A 26,215-nucleotide genomic window follows, 5' to 3' on the forward strand; every position below is an offset into this window, starting at 1 on the left:
AGCAACGCTAAATTTTAATTGTTGGTCTACACACACATGCATCTGACAGGTATTTTTGTTTGTTGCGTCTCACACCATGAGCACTGTGGTTTTAAGGCGCTGTATCGAGTCTAAAAGTATAGTTGGAACACCAACTCTGAATAACCCCAGAGTTAGTTTTCTGGCATTTCAAAACTGAAACAGATCAGATCAGTCCTGCGGTCTGATGTAGACTACGAAACCACCTGTAAAACCTTGGAGTGAAATTGTCTGGAGGAATAAATGTCCTCACAAGGTTATACAAATACTAGAAGGGTCATTTGTTTGCCAAGGAACACTGGGATATTTGCTGTAACCAAATGGAAAAACCATGGCAGAATCCAAACATTACTAAGTTTAGGCCATCAACCAGATCGAATAATCAAGGCCAAAAGGTCAATTGCCAGAGAAATGATCAGAGGCCAGCTACAACGTGTAGTTCCTTGGATGAAATTGGGGAAACTACGTAGACGTCAACAATTCCTTCAACACTTCAATGATTCGGCCTCTCTTCATGAGAATAGCTATAAGAACGCCAATTTCGAAAAAGACCGACATTACATCACGGCTAAAGTTTGCTAGAAGCCATGTGACAAAACTTTTAAGCCACTCCAAACCTTCTGGAAGAATTTTGTGGTCTGATTAGTCCAAGGTCGATTCACCTAAAGCAAAAAGGAATGTTTGGCGCAAACCAACCCAACATCAAAAATGGTAGTGGCAGCATCATGCTCTGGGGTGGCTTTTCAGCAGGAAAAACTGGAAACCTTGTTGGTATCAAGACCACTTGGAGAGAAGCTGTTTGAGTCAGTCAGAGATCTGCATTTAGGTTGAAGATACATTTTCCAGAGCAGCAATAATCAACAGCACACAGCTAAACTATAAAGGGATGGCTTGGAAAAAAGAAGTTAGTAGTTCTGGAATGACCCAGTCAGAGCCCAGACTTCAATCCAAACTATGGCATGACCTGGAAAGTGCATTGTGCAAATGCTAATTTGGTGTAGTTTAAAATTCCAATACACAAAGCTCATAGAAATACTGAAAACTGACAGTGTTCTTGAACACAGTACAATCATGAAGTCTTGACTTTAATCATTGGCCAGACTTTATTCATTTTTACTATTTTTAATTAGAATTGTTTTAAAACTGAACTACTTATAATGCAAAGTTTTCTGTGATTAATCATCCCCAAATGAAGATTCATTAAATGTATAATCCCCCAAAGTTTTTTTTTTTTTTTTAAATACACAAATATTTACTTTTAAGTAAGACTGGAGAGACTGGAAGAGAGGGCTACTCTCTGAGAAAACAAAGGAAATAAACATTTGACCTCTCTTTTGAGAAACTAGCATCCCCATGCAAGACGAAATCACACTAAGGGCAACCAACTCAGTATTGTATTAATTTACATTTCTTCCTTTCCCCATTTCGTCCCTCTCTCATGCCAAAAATCTATATGGTTTAATGTTAACAATTATCATACAACACTATACATGTTTGGTATAATTTGAAATGTCTCAGTGTGACTGGTACAAAGGTCTCATTCAAATGAAGTAAACCAAAAGGTAATCAAGTTTTTAAGAGTTTAGAGATATCTTGCTTACAGATGAGGGTGGGTCTTCCAGGCAAATGGCATCCTGCCGTCAAAAGGTGTAAAGTCTGGATGCAAATTCCCATTGTTAGCACATGTGTGTCTTCAGACATTCAGCATTATGTATTTTTCTAATATCAGGTTTGCATCTTTTCGCTTTATTCAAGAGCATTTCAGGTTTTGTATTTATTATATTTGAACTGATTATGTATTTGGCATGATACATTTACCTGACATAATAAATTGTAACATTTGAATTTATTCTGACTTATTCTGAAATTATTAACATTAGTAGATTACACTGTATCCATTGTTTCCGCAAAACTGCGTCAGATTAGTAAATTAATGGACTAGAGTCCAGTTTAGAGTGGAGCATAGGGCACACAAACTGCGATTTGAGAGTTCCGGCTAATATTTGGCACTTATTCAAGTGTACCTGGTTTTGTAAAGGCAAAAAAAGGGAATTTCCATTTAGGACAGCAAAATGTTGCTCGACCAACCTAAATAGGGTGAGTCTTACCTCTGTTTAATGTAATGTTACTCTAGTTAAGTGTACATGGGAAACCATGACATGTCCAAATCAAAGCTACTATCAGAGAAGTAATATTGGTCGGCTTATATCTGTAGTAGTGGCCATGACCTCTGACTGAAGTAAACGTTACTTTTATTCAAGTGTATACTGATCACGGGGGGCTATACAAAATATCTTACCTTGAGTAAGCGTGAATGCGACCCTGAGATATTTAGCCAATTACCTCTGTTTAGTGACCAAAAACTGATGAGTTTGTGATCGTGGCATAAAATTTACGGCCGGTGTGAGGACCCTGTGCGACTTTGGCACCCGAATGAACGAGGATAATAGGAGAAAAGAGTTAAATAGAATAATCAAATGTGTTGCTAAACTATTATATAAATGACCAATAACAAATTGGCATTCTAAATTAAATTTGAGGTTGTGTTAAAAATGGAGTCATATAAAAGTTTAATTGGAATTAAATGACTTTTCCACGCTGAAAAGATAGTAACACGCAGTAAACCTTCACCCGCTTATCGGAAACTGTCATTGGACCGATTAGGCCTTACATAAAAAAGAACAATATCACCAAAATCAAAACTAATCTATATGAAAAAAACTCCATATAAAAGTTTCAGCCCGTTCTTATCCCAAGGCGTCATATACTGACGCTTTTGACATTTCGTCTACATCCGACGCACATGTCACCCTTTAGCGTCAATATGAGACGCAGATAAATATGGTCCAGAAGGCGCCTCCTAGCGGTCTAACCCTAACCCTACCCCAGACCTAAACCTACCCATAATCTGCGTCTCATATTGACGCTAAAGGGTGCCATGTGCGTCGGATGTAGACGAAATGTCAAAAGCGTCAGTATATGACGACCTAGGATGAGAATGCGTTGAAAGTTTTGGTACTTATTGACTTGTATAGTATTGATTGTGTGGTCAAAAAACAAACAGAAGTCAATGGGAACCTAAACTGTTTGGTTACCAACAGACATGAGGGTAATAAATAATGACTTATTAATTTTAGACTATTCCTTTAAATGTGTTAATCAGATGAATTAGTCAAGTCAAGTCATCTTCATTTATGTAGCGCTTTTAACAATGTAGATTGTTCCAAAGTGGCTTTACATTGATAATAGGAGATTCAAGTAACAGAGATTGTTTTGGCTTTATAGCAGCTCTAGAATAAAGTTATTGTCCAGCTAAATTTAGTTTTGATTGATTCACTTCCGTCGCAACGATCATAAGTTATTAACTTAGGGGCCGCTAACACAACACCGTTTTAACAGAAAACTCTTAAGTTCTTTCTGCGCAAAACTTCAAAATCAGAAAATTAATCATGAATGTGTTGCATTTAGTGTTACTGAAGGGCAAAAACTATGTTTGAAAAAAAGTGTCAGCATGAATGCTTTCTGAAGACACTGTACATGTGCTGTATAAACACTTTTTATATAAAGTGCATCAGGAGCACAAAGTTACAGCATTTTGAAAGGAACCCACTCTTCAGTCTCTTTCTAGAGGACTCTGCTCAAGACCTTCTGTGACAGCTCTTCACGGCTGGTTTCCAGAGGAAAGCAGGACTTTAATACGCACATGGGAGAGGCGCTATATCTGACTGCTTGAAAAAGACTCTTGCAGATGAAATCTGCAGGAGAGGTTTGTTGGACTGTACATTAGAACAGCATCGTAACTCTATCAGCTCTCAAATGCGAGACCATGCTATCTCAGTCACTGCTCTTAAAACTCTTTTTCTATGAAACACTGATGCTGCACGCTTTAGCAAAAGAGGGGAGAAAAATGTGAGTCCCGTTCAAATAATTCATTCTCACTCCTATGTTTAGTTGGGGAAAGCGAGAAGCAGACTAAATCAATCACACTGAGCTCCGAATAACGGTGAGAAGCAGCCAAGTGCCTCCAATTCCCAGCATTAGTCTCCACCAGAAGGTCACAATAATGATGAACCTTAGATGTGTTTAGGCTATGTAAAATAACTAATCTCTGGATGTACTTATAAAACTTTCATTATCTTTTTCAATCACTCTTTCAATTAATTAATGTGCTCATCTCTATTCAACAAAAATACCAATTGTGACCTTTAGACTCTTTGGACTCTGTCTTATGTATTCAAGGAGCCAGTTGTTGAAGCAGACAGGAAAGACTAGAAACACTGGAAGTGGTCCATAGCAATTACGCTGCCCCCTGAAAAAGTACTGTGGGCAACCTTCACCGTGCCAACAAAAGCAATAGGGAGGAGGTGAACTTGCATCAGGATTTCTTTTTTTAGACACAAGATGCATGGTCACAGAATTGACTTCAACTGAGATGTTTATCCATTAGATTTTGCATGTAAGATTGTGTATCAGTTGGTTCACATACCTGACACTCAAGTTTGTGATGGCTGCTCTTCGAAATTGTTACAATAATTACTCAATTGTTGCAATAAGATAAGATAACATGAAATCTTATCCGATATCTGAGTAAGACCTAAAAAGGCATGCGCACATGATGCTTCATCTCTCGCTACAAAGCAGTTAAGACAGAATGCAACATTTAGGAATATTAAATCTCCAGTCCGCAACATTTTTTTTGTTCAGAATTTACAAAATGTAGATAAGTGATTACATCATGAATCCATTTTCAAACCGTGTTTTTGTCTTCTTCTGATTCACTATGGTACACATATAATAAGTGTTTATATTATGACTATTTTAGACTGGCACGGGTCGTACTGCAGTGAAGTAGCCCAGTGCCTGAGTAACTCATCATAGACATAAACAGAGAGAAGTAACTCCGGCAACAATGTTCTTCCACAAAAAGACACAAAGTTATGTTTATTACGCTAGAGCGCCAAGTAACATCACTAAGTGCTTTATCACAACTGCAGCTTTGGTTTATCTGTTTTTTTTTTTTTATTTAATTGCTGTAACCCTGACAATTCATACTAAAGTAGCACTCTTTATTGAATGTCAGTGTGGCTGATCATTTTGAGAAAATATTGTATTTCAGCCAAATGATCTTAGTGGATAAAATATCTCACTTAAAAAATGTATAATTATAAATAGGTTTTCCCCACTCTAGCCTGTCTCACTTTACCAGCTAGGCCAGACAGATTGAAGAACAGTGTGGGAAAAGTTAAAAGCAGCTGCAACCTTCAGATGAGGTCACAGACTACTGATCTGAGCTCAGTCTCCTCCATGTGACTTCGACTACATCATGCACTGTGCAATTCCTCCATGTTCTCACATTCAAACTGAAATAGATTCACACAGTTATGTGATGTCTCCGTGCAAAGGACACAGGTCTTATATTTAGGTGCCCAGCAAAAACGCGATAGACAGACCAGGTGAGAGGGGGTTTCCAAGTACCCTGTTCCACATTCTCCATTTTAACCCAGTCTCAAAAAATGGCTCATTTTAGAGCCAAAGACTTCACATGTAGTGTAGCAAGAGAGCGGCTTGACAAAGTAAAACCAACCTGACCGCAAATAGATGTTATTTACAGAAAAACATCTAAATGTTCAGCCAGAGCTGTCACATATAGGCTACTGCGCTTTTCACTTACCGTTCTGTTCTTCTAGTTCATTGCCGATGTCCTGACCCATCTGTTTTTGCCTACTTATGACTGCAGCCAGAGCATCCAGGCCAGCATCCTGAGCTAAAGACACATGAGAGAATATGGACTTATTCAGACAGAACTGTGCAAAAGAAAGACAAAAAGACACATTTATTTTTAAAAAATTACGGTTTAACATTCTAATATTTTATGTTTCTGTAGTTTAATTTATCAAGTAACTTATCATCCGTTGAAGGAAAAGAAAATTCTTATATCATTTGGGTTGGAAAAACAATAGAAAGGTACATAAATTCCATTAGCAGCAGGGTGTTGACATCTGTGGCATTTAAAGGACATATAGTGTGATCTGAAGTCATTTTTGACAGAGGTCACAAGGTACTTGACAGAGCCACAAGGTACTTTAGCGGTAACCTTGAAGCTAAAAGTATAACTTGGGTAGACAAAACGGCTCCTGCTTTTCCTCAAAACTCCTACCAGTTGCTATTCTCAAATGCGTAGCAGATCTCATAATGGGGCATAAATTCAAAAAATGCTTCTCAAAATGTCTCATCTCATCAGAAGATAGATGATTATCTGGACAGCAGAGAGAGGTGGCCAGATAATTGTCAGCTAGAAGCAATGTCAAGCACCACATCAGTTGTAAGACTGAAAGACTTGAAAAGTGATCTCATATGCAACGTACCTTCGATAATCTGCTGTTGTTGGTGTTTGATTTCTCCAAAGCCGAGTCCTCTGGTCTCCTCAGGCTCATTAATCAGCCACGGGTTCACCGCCGGTCCCGACCCATTTCCTCCAGTCATCAGACTTGACCTGCATAAGATGGCCAAAAAACATTGTAACGTCAGTTTATTAAACGGGTGCTTCTACGTAAATGCTTTATTTTTTGGAAATCTAAGACAAATGTACCGTATTGCGTACGTAATAACATTTATTAAGCAATGAACTGCATCCCAATTAAATAATACAAATGATGTTATGAAAAAAATATATGTTCCTGTTTAGTTTGACCTAGTATCCCATGTTCCCGCTTCTTATTGGTTGTCATGGTTACTGTTTTGATTTCCCTCTTTATTAAAACCCTTCACCTTGTGTGCCATTTAGTTTCCTATGCTTGCTCTGTGTATTTAAGCCCTCAGTTTGAGTTAGTTCCCCTTCTGCTATTGTTTGGTTAAAGTGGTTGGTTTTTGCTCCCTGTGACATTCTCCTGTGAATTACTGTGTTTGGATTTTTTTCATTAAAGACTATTCTTTGAGTTCTTCTACATGTGCTTTGTACATCCTAATGCAGTTTTGTGACAATAGCCACTGGTTGAAAGCATAAAAACTTCTAGCTCAATATACACTTCCATGAAAAAGTTTGGGGTCAGTGAGATTTCTTTTATTGTTTTTGAAAATAGTCTCAACAAAGCTGCATTTATTTGATCAAAATATAGTAAAACAATAATATTGTGTTTTAATAGTTGTTTTATATTTTAATATATTTAATTTATAAAATCAAATTTATTTGTGTGATGGCAAAGTCTTCAGTCACCTTCAGAAATTATTTTATAAACATTTATTATTAAGCAGCAACTGTTTTCAACAATGATAATATAAATATTTTTTATTATCTATGGAGAAATGTATGGATTTTTTTTTCAGGAAACCAACAAACATAGTGCACTATATTACTTTGCAGAGGAATAATATTTCCCAACAACAGCTCTTAGGGCCTGTTTACACTGGGTCACTTCATGCATTCTCTCTGATCAGATTATGAAAAGACCAGGGACCGTATGTATAAAGCCGCTCAGATAAAAATTTTAGTCTTAAGTGTGTCAAAATTCTAAGAATGAAGTAATTTTACACTTATTCCTAGACTTAAGAATGAGTGTGATTCATAAATATTCCTAAGTTTCAAGACTAGGTCTCAGCTCCTAAATTATTTAGGAGTGCTGGAGAGGTATCCTAACCTAGTTAGGAGTAACAAGATGGCAGCAGAGAGGAGGAGGCAGCGAACTTTCCAACGAAAATATAATGTATTGAGTTAAATGATGACAGGGAGTTGATAAAGGCTTGATTGTCAAGGTATTCTTTTTGTAACTGACCTAGTAAGAAATGTTATACCTTCTCCCACTCTACAAATCAACGGTCTAACTGCAGAAATTAAAGGGATAGTTCACCCAAAAATGAAAATTCTGTCATCATTTACTCACCCTCAAGTTGTTTCAAACCTGTATGAATTTATTTTTTCTGCTGAACACAAAAGAAGATATTTTGAAAAATGTCTGTAACCAAACAGTTTATGGACCCCAATGACTTCCATAGTAGGAAAAAAAAAAAATACTATGGAAGTAAGTGGGGTCCATCAACTGTTTGGTTACAGACATTTTTCAAAATATCTTCTTTTGTGTTCAGGAGAAAAAATAAATTCATACAGGTTTGAAACAACTTGAGGGTGAGTAAATGATGACAGAATTTTCATTTTTGGGTGAACTATCCCTTTAAAGTAAAAATTCCATTTTTGGCGACTGAAAAAATGCAGCAGTGCACTGGTGATGATTTGGGCTCATCAGTCCACAGTAACAGGGTCTTAAATAGCACTATTGTGGCACCAACCACACCAAACATAGTGGCCAAAAGTGATTGGGCAAGGGAGTTTTTCTTTTTCTTTTTTAAATACGAGGGAAGAACAAAACACTAAACTTACTGAAGGTACTGAAGGTCTGACAAAATTATTTGGCAAAAAAGTAAAACTACAGCTATAGGTTTTAGAAAAATAAAGCTCACGGGAAAAAACATTGTAATCAGTTATTAATATTTCATTGGTCCTCGTATTTCATGATTTTGCTCGTGTTCATAATTTCTTTGTATGACAGCTTGGCCAAAAATTATGTTGCACAATTTGGCATGTTTCATTGACTTATCACAAATAAAACAATTGACTCCAAGCAAAACTACGCAATATGCTTACAACATCTTTAAGACACTTTATATAATATTTAAATAAAGGGTGAATATGTTAATTTTCCTATGCCGGACAATTTCGGGCTTCCCTTGTTGCAGTTGTTGATGGAACTCAAGTTTGCAGCATTGTTCCATGTAAATAAGGAGACGTATATCAATAGAAAAGGATTTCACACCATCAATACTACTTTGTGATAATTTTGCACAATGCAAAGCAATTTTTTTTAATTAATTTAAATATTAAAGTTTCAGTGTCTTAAATAAATGATTTTACTATAATTGCATTAAATGATTCCAGACGAAACTGGGCAAGTGTAAATACATCTGGTTGTTGAAACCACATACGTAGATTTTACTCCTCCTAAAATGTAAAAAAAATAATGTGTGAGCGTGTTATAGGCTATATGACGTTATAGCCAGATATGACAGCGTTACTGCAACACGCATTAACACAGATGAGTAGCTGAGCATCACTTCAGCAAGCCAACGCTCAAACTGCCGCAAATGAAACAAAGTAAGTCGCAGACGCTCAACATGCAATAATCTTCATTAAAAGCAGTGAGACTAAATGATCTTACCAGTGCTCATGCTGTTCTCTCTCCTAATGTGAGCTTTGATCTTGAAATTAGCTGCTGATAAATAAAATGCAGCTCTGTTGCATCCGTTGATGTGAACTTCATTCAATTTGCATATACATAGCGCAGGGAATTGAGGATCGGATTTATATTCGTTTTGCGGAGACACATTTATGTGTCCAAACTGTTTTAACAAACCAAGTAGCTACCTGATCAGAAAGAACGCATGAAGTGACCAGGTGTAAACAGGCCCTTATATGTGGTCAAAATTAATGCAACACACAGTCTCTTTTAGATTATTGTTCAATAAAACAAAAATGTATGTATGCATTTATGCATACAGCAGTCATCGCTGTAATACAAAGTCAACTTTCTCATTACATACACACACAGTAACTAGATTACGTACACAGTGTAATATTATAGTTATTCCACATGCACTGTCAATCAACAGCTATGTGCACACATCAAATGGACACACATCATCTACTTTACAAATGTAAATAAACTTTGAGGCATGTCCGTGAGTTGTTCAAGAGCCACAGGCTCTTTCTACCAAACTCACATCTGTAGCACTCATGAATAAATAACCTTTCTATTTTTTACCTCTAAAATAGCAAACAACATCCCCTACTTTGGACCTTGTAAGATCAGAGAACCTCTGTTTATTTGTTCATATGGGTTCCACTTTGTTGGGCCCGAAGAGTGAGTTTTCATGCCCTACGTTACAAGGACACAAAGCATATGAACCGCCTCTGGCTTTTATACAAGCTTTCAAAGCGGTGTGCCAAACCTAGAAGTGGCCTGTTATCCTGTGGAGACACTGCGTTGTGCTTTTGCACTTTTCTTTGATTAATGTATGAAACCTGTTCCCCCCGAGGCTCCTGGACAGCTCGCAGAGAGAGAGAAGTGAAGTTTAAAGGCTCTTCTGGAAAAGCTATCAGCGCTCAGCATCGCGCAGAGTTATGAGCCGGTCACTAGTTTGCACGGGTGTTCTGCATACTGAAGGTTCAGAGACTTTTTCGATAGTATCAAGCAAATCCATCCATGTCATTGATTACAAATCAATTTGATGCATGGATAGTACAACTATCCTGATATCATAATGAAGAACAGAGCTTCATTAAAAGAATGAAATTCTTAAAGAAAGAAAACTATATTAAGTAGTTTAGGATAATATTTTATTATTCACTGCTTGCTTAATATTTGAAATGACTGTGTCAAGGTCAATATGTCTTTTAAAATATCAAATAATTTGACATTTTTATGTAACAAAGAAAGGTTAGTTTAGATTGCAAATTATCATATGGTGCAACTCCAAAAAAATATATATATAAAAAAATATTTAGGAATTAACAGTCAATAATATTTGTATAAAAAACATTTTAACTTGAAAATGTAGCCTATATGTTAAAACTTTTTGAAAATAATGATTAAGATGTAGGTACAGTATAAGACAAACATTGATGGTTACATCACATTATATTTTTATTATAGTCATTAAATTGTAACAGTAGTTGAAAATGCTATAAACGTTTGCCAAAACTATGAATCCAACATGAATACAAAGAGTACATTTCTAAGAACTTGGCACATGTGTTTCAAATGAATTTTTTGTAAACATTTTTTCCTCTTCTTTATCGTGGACACTCTTATGCAGTATGTCATTGACCCACATATAACGTATATTTTTATACTGAGGATTTTTTTTTTATGTTTCCTTTCAGGAATATGCAGTTGCTTAAGCAGGTTAAGGTGAAACTGCATGTCAAAAAAAGGTATTTGAGTAAAACCCAAATGACTTCCTCTCACTATGAACGCTAGTTTTTGACAATGGCCCTTCTCTTTCAGTTAGTTCAGCATCAGTGGCGGTTCATTTAAGTTCAGAGAGGTCGCTAACCTCTGAAGAGTCTTCAGCTGGATCCGTTCCTCTCATTCTCATCCTTCCTCACAACAAGGAAGTTTACATCTCACACGCTTGGTGAGCTAGGCCTCTTTCTTCCCCATTCATCCACCTTGCTGATCTACAAACATACCAAACCAGTCCAAGTCCAAGCCTATATTAATCCTCTGGCCAGCGAGACAAGTGGACAGCGGCGGATACTAATCTTTCTGACATGTTTGGCAACTCGTAGCTTGCGCCAGCCCTTCTCCACTTCCTCCGCTCCATCTCAGCGGTGTGAGGATTAACGCTTATCCAATTAACCTCCCGCAGAGCCCGCAGACTTAATCAGACGAGGCATCACACTGGAGCGAGACATGGAGACAGACCTCGTCTCTTAGAGGCCCTATTTAACTAATTACAACTTTGTGCATTACGATCAAATATAAAAGAGAGGAAATTGGGGGAAGAGGGTTGGGGCAACGGGTCGGGAACTCTGAATCTTCAAATGAGCGGTATGTCATTTTGTGCTTGATTAGAGGTTAATCTTCCACAAAGGTATTGTTTCGCGAATGCCATAAGCCTGGTCTTATCCCTATGGAAAAAGTTAAATGCTATTTCAGCCTATTGAAGCAAAACTAACACCCCCACTGGCAGACAAAGACCACACAGTAAGATGAATCCAGGCCCTAAATATTCTGCCAGGCTAACACCCTCATAAAAAATTCTTTAGTATTAAAAACTTGATCAAATGACTGTAATTTATTAGTGTTCTTTTAGCTAAATGTGTGCACGGCGTAGCAGTGCGATGTGAACGGGAACTATAAAGATAAAAGTTCAGCCCTCCCATGTTAAGGAATTAGAGGATTAAGTCCACAAAGATGGGTAGGGAAAAAAAGGATCAGGCCTATAAATTACTTCTCAAATTCCCCTAATTGTATTAATCAGAGATAGTAACTAAATACCTCTTCTCAGCCTCTACCAATCACTAAATCAAAAGGGCCAATCTTTTAGAACGGATCAAGACAAAGTCTTTATATAAGCCTGTATCAGTGTTATAGTAATATACACTATATTGTCAAATGTTTGGGATGTCTACCTTTACATGCACATGAACTTTAACGACACCCCATTCTTAATCTGTAGGGTTTAATATGGAGTTGGCCCAACCTTTGCAGCTATAAACGCTTCAACTCTTCTTTTTATGGGAATTTTTAACCATTCTTCTAGAAGCGCATTTGTGAGGTTAGGCATTGATGTTGGACGAGAAGGCCTGGCTCGCAGTCTCCGCTCTAATTCATCCCAAAGGTGTTCTATCAGGTTAAGGTCAGGACTCTGTGCAGCCCAGTCAAGTTCCTCCTCACCAAACTCTCTCATCCATGTCTTTATGGACCTAGCTTTGTGCACTGGTGCGCAGTCATGTTGGAACAGGAAGGGGCCATCGCCAAACTTTTCCCACAAAGTTGGGAGCATGAAATTGTCCAAATTGTCCTTTCACTGGAACTAAGGGACCAAGCCCAACCCCTGAAAAACACCCCCACACCATGATCCCCCCTCCACCAAACTTTACACTTGGCACAATGCAGTCAGGCAAGTTCAGTTCTTCTGGCAACCGCCAACCCAGACTCGTCCATCGGATTGCCAGAGAGAGAAGCGTGATTAGTCACTCCAGAGAACACATCTCCACTGCTCTAGAGTCCAGTGGCGGCATGCTTTGCATTGCTCTTGGTGATGTAAGGCTTGGATGCAGCTGCTCGTCCATGGAAACCCATTCCATGAAGCTCTCTATGCACTGTTCTTGAGCTAATCTGAAGGCCACATGAAGTTTGGAGGTCTATAGCAATTGACTCTTCAGAAAGTTGGCGATTTCTGTGAACTGTGCGCCTCAGCCTGCGCTGAACCCGCTCTGTGATTGTATATGGCCTACCACTTCGTGGCTGAGTTGCTGTTGTTCCCATTTGCTTCCACTTTGTTATTATACCACTAACAGTTGACTGTGGAATATTTAGTAGTGAGGAAATTTCACGAATTAGCTTATTGCACAGGTGGCAACCTATCACGGTACCACACTTGAATTCACTGAGCTCCTGAGAGCGACCCATTCTTTCACAAATGTTTGTAAGCAGTCTGCATGCCAAGGAGCTTGATTTTATACAACAGTGGCCATGGGAGTGATTGGAACACCTGGATTCCCAATTCGGAGTATCCCAATACTTTTGGCAATATAGTGTATATAATATTATAACAATTATAGTACTTATTAATATGTTTAGGTTTTTGTTTTACCCTCACCCTCATGTCATTCCCAACCTGTATGACCTCCTTTCTTCTGTGGAACATTAGATACGTTAAAGTGCCCCTATTATGCTATTTTAAAGTTTCCTAATTTTGTTTTGGAGTCTCCTACAACAGGTTTACATGCATAAGAGGTCAAAAAAACTGTTTCATTTTCTCATAATATACATTTGCACATCACCACATTTTCAATGATTCTCAAACAACTCGTCAGATGAATCAATCTCCTTTCCACGAGCTACTCTGCTCTGATTGGCCAGATGGCTCAGTCTGTTGTGATTGGTCAACCGCGTACAGCCCGTGTCGAAAACAAAAACGCCCATTGCCATAACAACGTCAGCTCCGCTGAGGCTTCCTACACCGTAAACTAAACACAGCAATGAACAATGACGTCGATTTTACCATATTAATCCGAGCACGAGTCCAATGTTGAAACACTGGAAGAACTAGTTATTCAACCCGAACCTCCATCGCAAGGACGACTCGAGCAGGACGTTTCTCAGTGATACACTACTCAGTTTGAGGCACATTATGAGATGTTGCAACTGTAATTCCTCACCATCAGCATTAACAAGTGCATGTCCATCAACAAACCGATTATTTTACTTGTACTTTTTTATTTACAGAGTGTTTTTTTCTAATTGATTGCGGTGAACATGTGGAAACTGTATCAATATCAGTGCATAAATTAGCCGAGCTCTAGCGTGAATGACTGATGTAACATAAACGTTGGTAAAACAAATCTTGCTCCATGCTTAGTCTTTCCTCAAAGTAGTGAGAACGACAGACGATATGCATTAATAGACAGAGTTATAGGTAATCGTGGCCCACAACTGATTAGCAGAAGTATTTCAGTAAGACTGAAGTTAGCAGGAGACCTACACAATATAAAACTCAAACCAAGTATTTTGAACACCATCTTTCAAGAGCAAGTGGTTTGCAAATCCTGCAGTGAACTAGTTCAGTAAAATAAAGGGAACACAGCAAAAGTTTAAGATTATACTGCTGTGATATCATGGTAAAGATGATTCTTCACATGCTCATCCTTGGGCAGTGAAACAAAACTGGCTTTAACGTCACATTGTAGAGCACAGCGTCTTCTCGACATGATGCCATCCAGTATCCACAGGAATCAGCTGCTGGTTTGAGGTTCAAGTTTTTCCTGGTGTCTGCGCACACAATAAGTGGGCGGGCAACATGCTAATGTTTCGTCTTGACATCACAACGAAACGGCTTATGACTCGTTTGAAAAACAATTAATTTCATTGACTCAGAGTCGACTCTTCATTTTGAAAGACAATAACTTTATATACGGTGCACTTTCAGATTTAAAACTTAGAGCTATGTTACACACTACATGAAAGGCCATTTAAAAAAATAGGGGCACTTTAAAGAATATTGGTAACAAAACAGTTTTGGTTACCATTGACTTCCAATGTTTGAACAAAAGACATTACTCAAAGTATTTTTTTTAAGTTCCACAGAAGAGAAAAAAAAAACATCTTACAGGTTCGAAATGGCATGTGACGGCATAAATTATTACAAATATTTCATCTTTGGGTGAACTATCCCTTAAGTTCTCTTACGAGAGGTCTCTCGTACTTGCGTAAGTATCTTACGCTAGGGGAAAACCTCTTTTCCTAGAGATATTGAAGCCAAAAATTATCCTTAATTTTGCAACAATGTAAAACGCATTGCAGCAGCATGCAGACATGGGCGAGACAGCTCGCGCGCCCATTGGCTGCTCTGCGGCAACTGCACCAGCCTATCGATAGAGGCCCCTCATGACGTCAGAACCAATGAGGGTGCTTCGCGCCCATTACGTCATGTCCCGCCGAAAGCGGGTGGGGCTAGGGCTATAAATACGGCCCAGAGAGGCTGGTTTGGTCAGTTTTTCATCTCTTCAGTGGGCCTACGCATCGCTGGATCCTGAGAGGAAGCCGCGCCGTCTGATTCAAGCACCCAGCGGGATTAGTCTGCATCTGAAGCTGCCGGTCGACAACTCGCCGCCTTCAGTCGCCGTTCCTGCTCACGCTTTCCGGCGTACATATCCTTTTCTCTGCTACTGTGTTTTGTGTATGTGTGTGTTCGCCGCCGCGACACACACTCCCATTGCACTAAAAGAGCCGGGCGTCTTTTTCAAGACGCCCCTTTCCTGAGGACGCGCAGCTCTCGCGCTCGCTGACGGCGACTGCCCTCACTGCGAGCTAGTTACTGCCTATGGTGACTCTGCGGACTCACCTGGCATCCTTCTCCGAGACTGCGCCTCCGCCCCCCGCCCCCCCAACATGCAAAGCTCGCCGGTGTGCCCGCTTGCCTTGCCTGCTTGGAGGATGATACCTGCTCTCCCTCTGTTCGAGCCGCGCAAACCGCGCCGTTCACAGGGGATGTCGGGAGCGGACGGTCACGGGGCTAGCTTTCTCTCTCCCTCTGTTCGAGCCGCGCAAACTGCGCCGTTCACAGGGGAGGCTGGAAGCGGACGGTCGGGGTTAGTTTTTTTTTACGTACAAGAAAGCTATACCCTGCCCCTGTGCCCCTTTCACGCGTCACTCACCGGCGAAAGGAGAAAAGAGCGTTTATAGTCCCGCCGAAGCTGGACTGACCTGAATTTTCTCACACATTTCTCAGTTCCCTGATCAGGCGACTGGAAATATAAATATTGCAGCGCCTGCAAGCAAACGCCGAAGAAAACCTGTTGATGCTCTTATATGCTCGTGCATCTGAAAGCTTTTGTGTTCCCCTCTGTGGTTCAGTGGCGGAATCTTTGGTTTTTCGCACGAGAGACCGCTGTTCGAATCCCGGTCTAACGGCAGATAAATAATGCCTCCAATGCTTTGCTCTGTCAGTTCCCTGAAAGGCGACTGCAGATGTGCATTTTGCAGCCAACGAGCGCGTTGTACAACCCGCTCGCCTGCACCCAAACACCGTTTCTATGGTTCCCGTGCGTCACTGGCGAAAGGAGAAAAGAGCGTTTATGTCCCGCTGCGGCCGGGCCGAATTCTATTTCTCATACATTTTTCATTCCCCTCTGAAGTTCAGGCGACTGGAAATGTCAATACTGCAGTGAGCGAGCCTGTTGTAATGCACGCACGCACGCCTGCATACAAACGCCAGCATGTTGACGCTCTCTGATAATACTCGCGCTAACTAAATGCATATGTGTCTTCCCCTGTGGCCCAGTGGCAGATTCTCAGGCTATCGTGCGAGAGACCCGTGTTCGATCCCGGGTCTACCGGCAGATAAAATTATGCCATCAATGCTCGCTCTGTCAGTTCCCTGAAAAGGCGACTGCAGATGTGTATTTTTGCAGCCAACGAGCGCGTTGTACAACCCGCTCGCCTGCACCCAAGCACCGTTTCTATGGTTTCCGTGCGTGAGAGTGAGTGTCCCTAGTCCAGCTGCGGCTGGATCTACCTCCATTCTCACACATTTCTCTGGAAATGTCAATATTGCAGTGGACGAGCCTATTGTAATACACGCACGCCTGCAAACAAACGCCAGCATGTTGACGCTCTCTGTTTCTATGGCAACTTCTCGCTCGTTCAGTTCCAGTAAATGCGACTGTTCCAGTGTATTCTGCAGTAAACAAGTCGGCGACACAGCCCGCTTGCCTGCACACAAACGCCGCTTTTACAGCTACCCAGATAAATCCCATAATTTTTCGCCACGGCGCTTTGGTCCCGCTCAAAAAGTTTCAAAGGATGCTGGGTCTCATGGCTTCAGCATCCTCAGTGCTTCAGCTGGGTCTGCTTCGCATGCGCCCGCTGCAGTATTGGTTGAAAGCACGCGCCGCGCAGAGCTTGGACCTCCGTTCTCGCGCACCTCAAGGTTGATCAGAAATGCGTTGCAGCTCTGAAACCTTGGACAGTTACCGACTGGTACCGGTCAGGAGTAAGCCTGGGGACTTCCTCGAGTGTTAAGGTGGTGTCTACGGATGCCTCAACCTCGGGATGGGGAGCGCTGCTCGAGGGACCGTTATTCGGCCAGTGGTCGGAACGGGAGAAGCTTCTGCATATAAACTGCCTGGAAATGATGGCAGTCGACAACGCGCTGAGGCGTTTTTTGTCCCCAGATAAGACACCACGTCTTGGTCCGTTCGGACAACATGTCAGTGGTGGCTTATATAAATCACCAAGGAGGTAACAGATCCAGAATCCTTCACAGGCTGACGGAACACCTCCTGGTCTGGGCTCAGCACAATCTGCGCTCGCTCAGGGCAGCGCATGTGCCCGGCCATCTGAATGTGGGACCAGACAGACTGTCCAGAAACTATCTTCCGGCAGGAGAATGGTCTTTACACCCACAGACAAGTCCCTTGTGATTAGGCACTGTATGAGCCCCGGGCACCTGCCCTTGGGACTTTAGTGTTATGTCTCAAGCACGCACGGCGTTTTACATTGTGTTCCCCTAGCGTAAGATACTTACGCAAGTACGAGAGACCTCTCGTAAGAGAACGTACTCGGTTACTAACGTAACCTCGGTTCTCTCTAGAAGAGGGAACGAGTACTTGCGTATCTTGCCGTGCATGCATAAATAGAATAATCAGGACAGATGGAGCATTAAACTCCTAATGATAAAAAAAAGATTCCTAATTTAATATAAGCAGGATGTTTTGTCTTCTCATCCTAGTTCGTGTAACCTGGATCAAGAAGGTCAAATCTGAATAATGACCATCTCGTATTTCTAAAAGAGCTCAGCTCCTGAACTGTCGTTTCGATTAAGAGTCATAAACGCACAGGAGATTGGCGGTGACACGTTAAGTCTCTGATTGGTGTATTTTGGAGAGAGGATGTGAGCGCAGTGGAGAGTAGGGAAGTGTAAACAGTCCTGAAGGAGGAGGTTCAAGGCTCAACTCTGATCAGCAGAGCAGTAAAGCTGAACTGGAGCCCTTAGCACAGACTTCCGTTTCAGCACAGGTCACAACATTTCTGGCATAAAGTTACTCAACATTGGGACACTACTGCAAGGGCAAGCAGGAAAGATGGCAAGCATAGGCCTCTGTGGTCTGGTAGACTAACTACGGTATAGAGTTCATGGTTCCTGCTGGACCGTGCCAGTGTGAGAGAGTTAAGGCCAAGGCTAGTTGACGCAGTCACTTGGATCGGTCACTTCCTCTTTAAGGCCACTGCTGCGTTGTACAAGATTAATGAATGTAAAACTTTCAGTGACATCCATTATGCCTTGCAAAAATACACATTTGGCTTTCTGTGAAATATTCTACATTGCTGTATCAAATTATGCTGATCATTTAATTTCATTTTTAATTAATTCATTGTTACATTGATCAAAAATGACCGTAAATACGTTTATAATGTTAATAAAAGTTTTCTATTTCAAAATAAAAGCTGTTCTTGTGAACTTTCTATTAGTCAAAGTATCCTGAAAAATGCACAAAAATATTAATATAATATTTGACATGCTTCTTGAGGCTTGAGCACCAACTCAGCGTATTAGAATGATTTCTGAGGGATCATGTGACACTAAAGACTGGAGTAATGGCTGCTGAAAATCCACGTTTGAATGGTAATGTACAAACCAATTAGTAATATTTTGCATCATTATGTGTTTATGAATTTATGGAAAAGAGAAAAATATTGTTAATGAACAAAATAATGTTGACAAGAAAGCTTGGCACTTAAATACAAATCTCATTATCTCAAATATTGAGAGAAAATAAATATAGTTGACTCCTGGTATGATAACTGACATTCTAAAAAAAATTACTGATATTTTTAAAAGGTTGATACTGATAACATTGATACAATGCCGGTATATAATTTCACAAATGATACTGTGTACAATATTGCTGAAATTAAATGAATAACATAACACAATATTTACAGAATTAATGTTTGATTTTAGTAAATACATTTTGAAAATATAATGTGTATTTAGCCTTGCCAATAATATTGGACTAATAAATTTTTTTCCATTGAAATTCATTGGTAAAATTTCACACAGTATGTGTATGTACCTTGCTGGCTCCGCTTCTGTGATGTCTCCTTTGAAAGAGGCGTTTAGTCTTGTTTCTCTGGTAGCAAGATCATCGACAAGGTTTTGTCTTCTGTCAGCTTCAGCTTGCATTCTGGCATTATTCATTAAGGCATTAAAATTACACATTTATGACTGCATAATTATGCTCATCTCAAAGAAAGATATGCTTAATCATTATAAACAGCAATGACTTACGAACACAACATTCACATTTATTTCTTGTAGATGTTTAGGGCTAGTACTTCCAAATCCAATTGTGGATCACAAGCAGCATTACTTCTGACCACGCTGAAATTGGTTTATTATAAAACACTGCCATCTACAGGTGCTCATGAGAAATCACAGGTTTTTTTTGCATTATGAAGTTTTGTTTTGTTTTTGTGCTTTTGCTCAGCCTCAAGTCATATTACAGTTGTTTTTTTAAATAGCTAAAAAGCAGCGGTCAATACTTAAGCCACACTTTCAGAACTCTTCACACATTCAGTGACACAGAAACCATGTTTCAATGCTATCACACAAAATGCATTCAATGACCACATTTTCCAAAATCCATGAACACTTTGTCATTCATTACTTCACCATCTGCAAAACGCTATGTATTTGCAGCACATTTTTCGAATGCTAACACACTGCTTTCAAAACTCATAAAAGCATTTCAATTTAAATTCAGCAGAATATTTACAATGAAATTAAATAATAATTTTTCCAAACACAACAAATTGCAATTTCAGCTGAAAGCTGACCCAGGTGTCCTATTTTAAGTCTCAATACAGTAGTTTTTTTTTGTTTTTAAGTCATCTTTTGGTAAATTGGGATGGCTTCAGAATGATTTTGTTTGGAAACATGGATCAAGGAAGACACATCAGTGGGGAAAGAAGAGAGAGGGAGGACAAAAACCCTCACAGAACTGTCCATCCATCCATCCATCTATTTTAATATTTTCCAAACTGCTTGTCCTGTAGGCTCGTCGTGGGGAGACTGGAGCCTTTCCCAGCGTCTTGGGTCATAGGCAGGAAAACACCCTGGACAGATGGCCGGTCCATCACAGGGATGACACACTCGCACACATTCATATTCACTCTCTCACCTACAGGCAAACTTACAGCCTCCAATTCACCTGTCCTGTATGTCTTTGGATTGTGTGGGAAACCCAGAGGAAACCAACGTCGACACAGAAAGAATATACAAACTCCACACAGAAAGGCCTCCGGACACAGATGGGTTTGTTGTTTTTTGGGGGGTTGCTGTTGTTGATTTGTTTTATTTTTTATTATTGCTTCAGGATTTTTTCTATTTTTTATTTTTCGCAAGTAAATTACTATATGTAAAGATATAGAAGAAAAAAAATAGCTACATTTATCATTCATTCTTTATGCTGTAATACAGTCAGTAAAATGACAAGATCTTATTCTTTTGCTACAATGAAATACTGATTTATGTTTAAAAAAATCATTCAAACTTTAAAGATAAAAATTCATGATTTAATGCTCCCTGATGTTAGTGTTTTTAGGTCAGTGTGTTATAAATGACATGTATGTTTTCTGAATGAGAATTGTTGGCAGTGTTATGGTGGAGCTTATTTTGAGACATATATGAAGTTTTTTGTTGGTCTGAGTGAGTTTTGGAGGTGAGATGAACTGTTTGGCCAAGATTCATATTGGTAATGCATTAATGCATTATGTACGAAGAGTTTTGAAAAAGTGGCTTCAGTATTGAACGATGCTTGTTAGCAATTGAAAAAATAACTAACCTGTTTTCTTAATATTGTGGAACTTTTGAAGATTTATTTGCAGTTATGTGGTCACTATGGGCTCCTCTAAAACAACAACAACAACAAAGACTGGGAACCTTTGTGACTGGATCATAAAGCAATGAATTTAAGAACATGAGCCATATCAACTGGTTCATTAAAAAGAAGAGGCTCAAACGAACAACATGTTCAGTAATTGGACTGATCTTGTTCTTGAGATACCAGTTCACTGGAGTGCAGGATAATCAGCAAATAATATATTCAGTTTGGCCTGTTCCTCTATTATATGACTTCAGAACCCTTGGAATATGTTACATGTTTTGTTTTGTTTCTTCAGTCTTTCTAGTGCTTGGAAGACGATCTACTTTGCACTGTCATTTGGAAAGGATGAGTGTGAAATTTTACACAAAGAAAATGGGGTTGAATCCATTTTTGTATGAACTATCATTTAAAGAATCTTCAAAACAAACACAACCAACCCTAAACAAACCATAATGATTCTAAATAGTATAATGCTGATATTTCACATTCTTCCTCTGGAGTGAAATATAACAACATACTGTACTTACCTCTCAAAATCTTTGGATTCCACTCTCAGGATTTGTGCATGATATTAGTATTAATTCTACTGGAAAGGATACATCTGCCTTTTAGCAGCAGCTCGATTCAACGTGTCCCTGAGCTGTGCTATATTCTGTTTGAGCTTCTGTAATGATGCTCTCAGGGTCATGTTCAGCTGTAGGGACAGACACACAAGAAGAGAGACATTACAGCATAAAGACCACTGACACAGAGGGCTCAACTTCATCCTATGAACAATGAAACCCTGTCTTTACCTTGGCCGGATTTCCTCCAGTTCTTTGCAGTCTGTTTCTTTCATGGATGTTTTCTGCAATTTCTTGAGCCATCCGACAAGCTGCATCATAATTCTGTAACCTAAATAATGGGAAACAAAACAAAAATTGCAGTTTTGTCAAACAGTTTTACACATATGACATTACGCTGATAGTAACAGATCATCTAATGTGTGTTGCCAGTTATTTAATCATTTAAACAAGATTGTCATCAACACAATCATGTGACATGGATCTCATCTAACCAGCCTGGCAACATTTCTACGCTTTTCTTTTTTCGCAGCGTAAAAAAAATAAAATAAATCACACATATGTACACAAACACATAGTAATTAACTAAAGCATAGGATATAATGAGCCATAAAGGGAATTAAAACAGCTATTTTCAGTCTCAATTGATGTGGCTGCTACAGATCCACTGAACTAAATAGCAAATTTTGTTTTCTGAACTCTCCTGTACTGAACTGTAGACCTCAGATGTCAATAAACGACAACAACATAAAATGCTTACCAGAAATCCTGTGACATATTGCGGCACTTTAGTTTCAGTTATAACCAGCGTTTCTGTAGAAAATCACATCAACAAACTGCGTTTTGTTAGTTCCTGTTTGGGCATGACGTCAGACGGTGGCCTCCTACAGACACAACTCATTCGGTAATTCACATCTGAGACAATCATTTACAAAGTTTGAGAGAGAAGAGAAAAGAAAGTTACAAATTATCTTAACAGGTGACTTAATGTTGCTAGGACCACTGTTTAACATATGTGCCATTGTAAATCCTATGCATTGCAATTATTTGAAACATGTGTTAGTTCGTGTTTCTTTCATGAATGCTGATAGTGTGCATATTCACAAATTAAAACCAGTGATGATACCAGTGTTTCTCATTATATAGATATATATATAAATATATATAAATATATATATATATATATATATATATATATATATATATATATATATATATATATATATTATATATATATATATATAGTATGTGTGTGTGTGTGTGTGTGTGTGTGTGTGTGTGTGTGTGTGTGTGTGTGTGTGTGTGTGTGTGTGTACGTGTGTGTTAAAAATCATGTTTTACAAGTTGCATGCAATGACCAATGAGTGAATAATTATTATAATCCAGCTAGCATGAGAATATTTATTTTCAATATTCAACAGCAGCAGCAGTAAATACACAATTAAAAATCATGTTTTGTGTTTTGCAAGTTGTGTATGATGCAAGATGTTAATAATGTACACATTTAAGCAAAGCTATGGTATGCATTTTGAGACACAAAATGCAAGCAGCAGCACTAGGAGGAAGACAACTTTTCTGTAAGGTTACAGGCAAGAATTACTTGCATAAGAACCTGTTTTAAGTGAAATAGTGTATTTTTCTACGCAGGAATACATGTTAGCTACCATGTGGTTTGCTGTTTGTCTCATGATCATACTTTTGAATTTAAAAATGGTTATACCAGCAGTCCGAATGGTCTGTGTGGAGCAGGAGCATCGATCCCTCGAGGACCACACAAGTGACTTTTTAGATCTGACATGCCTGAAGCATTTTCAATATTGTTCCGTGTGTGTGTGTGTGTGTGTATGTGTGTGTGTGTGTGTGTGTGTGTGTGTTTTCTGGCCAGCCTGAACGAGCACACAAAGACACGTCTGCCTTTTCATGGTTCTTAAGGCAACATTCACCAAGTCCGTGAAGTGGGTGCTGGTATAAAATGACTCTCCCTGTACTTTTTCCATCACGGATGAAGACATCGCCAGCCCCACTTCAGACCCAGAGCTCAGCCAGCCTCTACGGAGCAAGCCAAAGATCAAGTCAGTGCGATCGCCAGAGGCTGTCTTCATTCCAGAGCCCAAGCCCAAAGCAGAGTCAATCCAGCTGTCCGTCCGTGCCGGCATCAGTCATCGAGGGCATTTTAGTGGAGTTTGTGAGCTTGAATTGGTGACCCGCCCGCCCACCCTCCTGTGGCTGAGGTATTTGAACAGAGCTGGGTAAATGTATTGTGTGATGTGGATGAGGAGGCTTTTGCTGCATTTCAGTCACTGCTGGTCCTGTCTAGATTATCATATCAGTCTAGATATGTCCAAGTCATCGCTGAATAAGCCCAGTTCTAACTGTCCAAGTCATCGCTGCCTTCAGCTTCTCAGATCCTACAGTGGTTCCGCTATGCTGCACGGATCCACCAGGGGCTTCTTAGTCATCAGCCCCGCCTTGGCATGGATCCCTCAGCTCCCCCTCAAGCCTCCACGCCCTGGATTCCACCTCAGCCCTCCGACCTATCGGCTTCACCTTGGCTCAACACTCTCTTGGCTCTACCATGGACTCCCTCATCCCTCTGGCTTCACCTTGGTGCATCGTCTTCTCCACCACGGATTCCTTTGTCAGCGGCTGCGCTTCGACCCTTCACCCCTGAAGCTCCAACTGGCTCCTCCTTCCCTTCAGTTCCTCCATTGTCCTCACCAGCACCATCTCAGCCCTGGTCTGCAATGCCTACACCTTGTTGAGGGATGAATCAGTCTCTTTAAATCCCTCCATTCCGAGAGCCTGCTCTGCTCTGATTGGCCAGATGGCCCAGTCTGTTGTGATTGGTCTACCGCGTACAGCGCCTGTCGGAAGCTACACGCCTATTACCATAACTGGACGTCAGCTCTGTCTGGAAGCTTTCTACAGCGATTGAAGTGTAAAGACAGTAATGATGAGATTGATTTTACCATATCAATCTGAGCAAGATTCCGATGATGAAACATTGGAAGAACTAGTCATTCAAACCGAACCTCTATACCAAGGACGACTCGATCAGGATGTTTCTCATATGCTACTCAGTTAGAGGTACATTAGAGATGTTTCAACTGTAATTCCTCCCTATCAGCATTAACAAGAGTGATATACACATCAACAAACCGATGTGTATATTTCTAATTTATTGCGGTGCACATGCGGGAACTGTATCAATAACAGCGCATACTATTTAAGTATTTTGTATATTTGCGCATAAGTATTTTGAACACCCTGTATAAAATATATACATCAATAATAATTCATGCTTACAGGCTGTGATTCTGCGAAAGCTGGTCCAAATAAACTGCTGACCCATCTTTCAAGGGCAAGCGTTTTACAAATCCCGCGTTGAACTCCAAGATTTGAAAAGCAGTCGTCAGTAAAACGTGTTGTGGGCTGGTCAAGTTGTTCACGGGCGGACAACATACAACATAGGGGACATTATGCAAATGTGTTTTCTAGTGACGTAGAACCGTAAAGGAGTAGGATTCGAATGAAAAACGACTCGTATTGGCGGTTCAAAGTCGATTTTTTTTTTTCTTTTGGGAGACAGTATCTTTATTTATCGTGCACTTTAGACTTTACAACTTTGCAGAACTTTTACATTCACAAACAGCTATATTACATACTGCATAAAAGGGAATATTCGAATATTCGAAATATATAAAAAAATATTCGAGAAGAATTGTTGCCCTGACATCTGATCTGTCAATTGTTAAATTAAATGATTAATCTAGACAAGTGCATTGGGTATTTGAGCATTTTTATCTTACACAATGTGTCCTGTCAACCTTATTCTAAAGTGTACGTTATTGTAAATAATTAATTTCTTTTAAATTCAGGAGGTGGCACAGTTACATGTAGCTATACTATTCTGTCCATCTATTCACACTTTATTGTTAAAACTCTTTTGGAACTATCTTATAAAAATAAAAATAAAATAAAAAGTTCCACTTTTATCAGGGAGATAAGCAAAAGAATTGTATCTGAATTATACTTGATAATTTAATTTAAATTGATTTATGTGGAGTTCTCTGACTGTGCACTCACTTTTAATATGAAGCAGCAAAATGTTTATAAGATAGTCAAGTCAAGTCAAGTCAAGTCACCTTTATTAATATAGTGCTTTTTACAATACAGATTGTATCAAAGCAGCTTCTCTGGACAACGAGGAGGACTAACGTGTATGATTATAATTCAGGCAGCATTACAGGTCAGAAGTCAGATTGGATCAGAACATTCAGAACATTAAGAAAACCTTAACCGAAGTGTGTTAACCTGTAACATTCTAACAAAAAGAACAGGTTTAGCACCTTATTTAATTATATTAGCCCCCATTTTGAGCCTCAACAATTTGTTTCACATCCAAACATACGTATGTTTGAATAAATAACAGTGTGTTGAAAACAAGAAGCACTGACTTTTTGAATTT

General features: G+C 39.5%; 1 protein-coding gene across 1 annotated transcript in view; it reads right to left on the reverse strand.

The window, feature by feature from the left end:
* The window catches only part of stx8 (syntaxin 8), a 65,265-nt gene extending 42,607 nt beyond the window's left edge, over window positions 1–22,658 (reverse strand). Inside the window, exons 1-6 of the mRNA XM_082137025.1 lie at window positions 22,508–22,658; window positions 21,979–22,078; window positions 21,784–21,878; window positions 19,373–19,483; window positions 6,384–6,511; window positions 5,690–5,782 (exon numbers count right to left, since the gene is read on the reverse strand). Coding sequence (XP_081993151.1) covers window positions 5,690–5,782; window positions 6,384–6,511; window positions 19,373–19,483; window positions 21,784–21,878; window positions 21,979–22,078; window positions 22,508–22,524 — 544 coding nt within the window. The 5' untranslated portion in view covers window positions 22,525–22,658. The remainder of the gene's footprint in view (window positions 1–5,689; window positions 5,783–6,383; window positions 6,512–19,372; window positions 19,484–21,783; window positions 21,879–21,978; window positions 22,079–22,507) is intronic.
* Between the last annotated feature and the right edge of the window lie 3,557 nt (window positions 22,659–26,215).

This window comes from Leuciscus leuciscus (assembly GCF_965113295.1).
Source record: "Leuciscus leuciscus genome assembly, chromosome: 14".
Lineage (NCBI taxonomy): Eukaryota > Metazoa > Chordata > Actinopteri > Cypriniformes > Leuciscidae > Leuciscus > Leuciscus leuciscus.